The sequence below is a fragment of the Salvia hispanica genome, unplaced genomic scaffold (genome assembly GCF_023119035.1).
Source record: "Salvia hispanica cultivar TCC Black 2014 unplaced genomic scaffold, UniMelb_Shisp_WGS_1.0 HiC_scaffold_184, whole genome shotgun sequence".
Lineage (NCBI taxonomy): Eukaryota > Viridiplantae > Streptophyta > Magnoliopsida > Lamiales > Lamiaceae > Salvia > Salvia hispanica.
In genome coordinates, this window is record NW_025951898.1 from 1,357 (window position 1) to 5,799 (window position 4,443).

At 41.1% G+C, this 4,443-nt stretch overlaps 1 protein-coding gene across 5 annotated transcripts; it reads left to right on the plus strand.

Moving 5' to 3' along the window:
* The first annotated feature begins 1,788 nt into the window (after nt 1-1,788).
* LOC125198676 (E3 ubiquitin-protein ligase RMA1H1-like) lies at nt 1,789-4,201 on the plus strand. Of its 5 annotated transcripts, none has more exons than XM_048096984.1 (2): nt 1,789-1,963; nt 3,405-4,201. In XM_048096984.1, the coding sequence occupies exon 2, from the start codon at nt 3,413-3,415 to the stop codon at nt 4,154-4,156; it is 744 nt and encodes a 247-aa protein (XP_047952941.1). In that variant the 5' UTR covers nt 1,789-1,963; nt 3,405-3,412; the 3' UTR covers nt 4,157-4,201. The 5 variants fall into 5 exon arrangements, with proteins under 5 accessions (XP_047952941.1, XP_047952945.1, XP_047952943.1 ...); XM_048096988.1 differs by lacking the exon at nt 1,789-1,963 and adding an exon at nt 1,989-2,178; XM_048096986.1 differs by lacking the exon at nt 1,789-1,963 and adding an exon at nt 2,289-2,417.
* Nucleotides 4,202-4,443: the final 242 nt, after the last annotated feature.

Consider the following 4,443-nt stretch of genomic DNA (forward strand, 5'->3'; position numbering starts at 1 on the left):
TTGGACAGATACTAGTAATATACCTTACAGAATTAAAAGTCAAAAATAAATCATTCATTTTTCAATCAAAATAAAGGAAAATTATTATATTAAAATCAAAATAGTTTGAATAACTAGTTTTAAGAATAAGCTATCAAATTCATAAATGGTACTATATTAAATTAGTAGTAGTTTACTAGTTTATGAATAAGCTGAAAAGTCATATGCTAACGGTATATTTTTATATATTACTATCTTAAATTCTTAATAAAAAAGGCGTTTATTTGTTAGATAAAGTATAAGTTAAAATATACTAGTAGTATTTTATTTATGATTAAATTATTCATATAAATGACATTAGACGGATCATGCCAAGACGTAATTTAATATTCCCTTCAACCATAAAAAACAATTTTGATTTGTCATTTTTAGGATGTCCACAAAATATAATCTCATTCTTAAAATAAAAAATTTCGTTACTTTTTCTCCTTTCTTCCATTTTTTCTTCCTTCCGCTCTCCTATTTTACTTGCTTTTGCACTTTCATTTTCACTTTATCATTTTTTCATAAAAAATTGTGTCATTCACATATATTACTTACCTTTTCTCTTTTTTTTTCTTACTAAAAATCATATCATCCACAAATAATATTATTTATTGTGGAAGGGGACGAGATACATTAATTACTAAAATAAAATAATCAATCAAAAATTCAAAATAAGAGCATCCGCAATGGTACGCCGGGGTGGCCAGGGGGTGGTTGGAGGTGTGCGACGATCCGCTTGGTTGCGAACAACCAGGCGGATCGTCAACATGTGGGCGAAGATCGAGAAGCTGCCTATAGGAGGCACAACGCCCGCACGGGAAGAACTTCAGCGGAGGAGGAGGTCCGGAAGGGTGGGGAGCGCACGAGGGCCGCGGTGGGCCGTTTTACCAGGAATTTGTGCGCCAACGCCCTCCCGTCGGCTCGGGAGTGGGGGCGAGAATGAGGACTTGGCCGCCGGGAGGATCGCCGCGAGTCGGTTCCCCACTGGCGGGAAGTATAAGGAGTTCGCCTCTTGGGAGTGTTTCTTGTTTGGCGAAGGACTCGAGAAGTTCAGAAGCGGGGGTGCGGCGTGACGGGTGGCCCGGCGACGGCGAACTATAGCGCGACTCTGGCCCGGCGACGGCAAGCGGATCCCCTATCGCCCCGCGAGGCTCCGGTCCTCCGCCCTCCCACCCGCCCCACTCGAGTACACTCTCCATTCGCGTAACCATACGCGGGATCGGATGTGCAAGGTCTTCCAAGAGTGGAAGACCGCCACTGACCCCACGGAGAAGATGTTTCTTCACGAGATGCTCGAGAGCATGCGGGTTGATTTGGAAATCGCAAGGGCACGGCTAGCGGGTTCCGACGTGGGCTCGGATACCACGACGGCGGCGACGGCGACGGCGATGAGGAGTAGAGAGTGGCGGGGCTCGTGTGTTGAAGCCCTTTTTTTTAAAAAAAAATCATGTACTTTTTTTTTAAAAAATCTTTGTACTTTTTTTTTTAATGGAATGGATTAATTTTCCTGTATATGTGTCGTAAATTTAATTCCGTATTTTAATCGTAATTTTAATTTCGTAAATGAAGTATATTTTGAATTATTTTTATTGCGGTGACCTATGGTTGGCTAAATCTGATAATGGCGGTGGATTTTTTAGTATTGCTTGAGCGTGACAGGAGAGAGAATGATTGACTTATTGCTGGCCTAAATGACCTTTACTAATTTTGAGTATATATTAGCGTTCAAGATAAGTATCCACGCACTCAAAAGTAGTCATAAGTCCCAACCAAATACTTTAAAACCCCATTAAAATCAGCGTATAAATGAAGAACAAAAGCTTTTCTCCTCTCACTCAACTTTAACTTGAAAAGACTGCGATTTTGTTGCCTTGTATTCGAGAGATTGGTTGGAATCGGAATTTTGGAGCTTTTTCAGAAGGCCCTTTTCCACATTTCGGTATATATCCCGTGTTGTTCTTCACTCAGTTTGTGTGCTTGTGCGTTTTTTGTCTGATGCTTCTTGCGTTTATTGCATGTGGGTCTCTTTAGAGTGCTGTTTTTCGATGTAAAATGTTTTAGTTTTGTCCTTTTTAGTCTCTTCTGCTGAAGGGCCTCTCTCTTTCTAAAATCTCTTGCTCTGGCTGGCATTTTTTATTTTTTTTGGGGATAAAGGTTGAAACTTTTTCCTTTCTTGGGAAGTGTGATACATCTCTATTGTTTCTTTCTGGGATTTGGCTGCAGCGTCTTGTTTTCAGACCACAGATCACATTTCAGAATTTTATACTATTAAGGTTTTGGATTTCAAAAATGGTGACATAAATGAATTGATGCTCTTGAGCTTTTTGTCATGTTTGTGGATTTGCTTGATTCTCAACATCTTTGAGGATTCTTGTAATCTCTGTTTTGAAAAGGTTGAATCTTGATTCAGAATTCTTTCTGCTCACAAGAAATTTGAAAATATCAGCTTACCTTGTCTGGTGAAAAGAGTGTATGTATGGTTTCATAGCATTAATATGCAGTTGTTTTTTCAATTGAGCAAAGATGTGGCACTATGTTGGATTCTCATTGGTTGGTTGCATCTCCCTTAAAGGCTATAGCAAACCTTGTTTTCTCCAAATTGATATGTGGGATTTGTTTGTTCTGCACATGATTGTACTATTTTTGATATGAACAAGAAACTATGAGAATCTTGCTTTTCTTGTTCTTCACTTAATGTTCAAAGGAAGTTAGGTGAGTGGTTGGGATCCAAATTATTGATGATGGAATTAGTGTTTCCAACAACATCCCACCTAATATTATTAATTCGTTTGAAGATGGTCTTTTTGATGAAAAATCTTCTTTAATGATGCTCATTGATATCAAAATTAATAAACTTTGAAAATAAGTATTTGAGAAATTCTTAGTTGCTTGAACCAGTTGTGGTTTCAACATCATGGGCCACTTGATTGTCGTGTGTCATATTCTAACTAATTCTACTTTCATTTTTTTGTGGTATAGATTGTGATATCACATTTAGATTGTAGGTGGCTTGTGGTATGTATATTTTGCAGTTGATGGAAAACTAGTTGTTGTGTGTCACATCCGTGGCTCTCGGCTTGTGATTACGCCCGGTTTGTTAGGACTGCAATGTGCCTCTACTTGTAGACGCAACGAGAAAGCGTGTAAAAGGCTCTCCAGCCTCCTTAGGCCGAGTTAGATAGTCGATGTATGACATTATTTAGTCCAATTTTGAGTAGCGTTGGTCTTTTAACTATTTCCGGCATCATGTAAGGGCCGTGGGTAGGGTTGGTCGGGACGAGTCATATGTTGTTTTTGTGCTTTATGTTGAACGATTTTGAGTTCGTGTAACCGTGTTATCCTTCAAATACTCAATTCCATGTTTTCGTCCATCTATGCAGACGTCTAAATGGAGCGTTATCTCCGAGGACCAGCAAGGACTTCGTGCCAAAACCTTAAATCCTTGACCTCAACGCTTGACGAGCCCAACACCAATCCGTCTGCTGGCTTCGAGTGCAACATCTGCCTAGAGCTCGTGCAGGACCCCGTGGTCACATTGTGTGGCCATCTCTACTGCTGGCCGTGCATATACCGGTGGATCAGTTCCCAACACGCCTCCCCCGAGAATCCCGACCACCAAAGCCCCCAATGCCCGGTTTGCAAGAGCAAGGTCACGGAAAAGACCTTGATACCCCTCTACGGCCGCGGCCAGAGCACGGACGCCTCCAAGGACGAGCCATCCCGTCTCATACCACAAAGGCCTCCGAGCCCCCGATGCCTGACCAACCTCATCATACCAAACGCGACGAGCAACTACACGCCGTACCCGTTCGAGCAACTCCACCGTAGAGGCTACGGTGCCCCGCCATCCCCTCGACGAGATTACGGAAGCTACCCCTCGTCCCCGGTCCTCGGACATGGAAGCAGCGCGCCACACTTGGCCGACCCCATGATCGGGGTGTTCGGGGAGATGGTGTATTCGAGAATATTCGGGAACTCGGAGACGACATTGTATACGTATCCGAATTCTTACTATACAGCCGGTAGCAGCTCTCCTAGGCTGCGATGGCATATGGTGCAAACTGATAAATCATTGAGCAGAGTATGTTTCTTCTTTTTTTGTTGTATGATGCTATGTTTGCTCCTATTTTGAGCTAAATGTATTTTCAATATTATGATTTGTACGTATTATAGTTTATATATATGAGCATTATATACTATAAACACTTGTATTCTCAATTTAATTTTAGCTACTCAGTTGGTAGGACGTTTTCTATCATAAATAGATTTGGAATTCGAATCTAGCATAACTCGAGCACTGTGATCATCTATTTATAATAATATTCGATCCTTATCTATCATGACCGATTGATTGATAATGCTGGAGTGTGGTATAACACTGATTAATTCGCACGCATTGGTCATATGCTATTTTGATTT

Bases quoted from the DNA above. Each gene is read 5' to 3' on its own strand.
- LOC125198676 (XM_048096984.1), top strand. From the start codon at position 3,413: ATGGAGCGTTATCTCCGAGGACCAGCAAGGACTTCGTGCCAAAACCTT.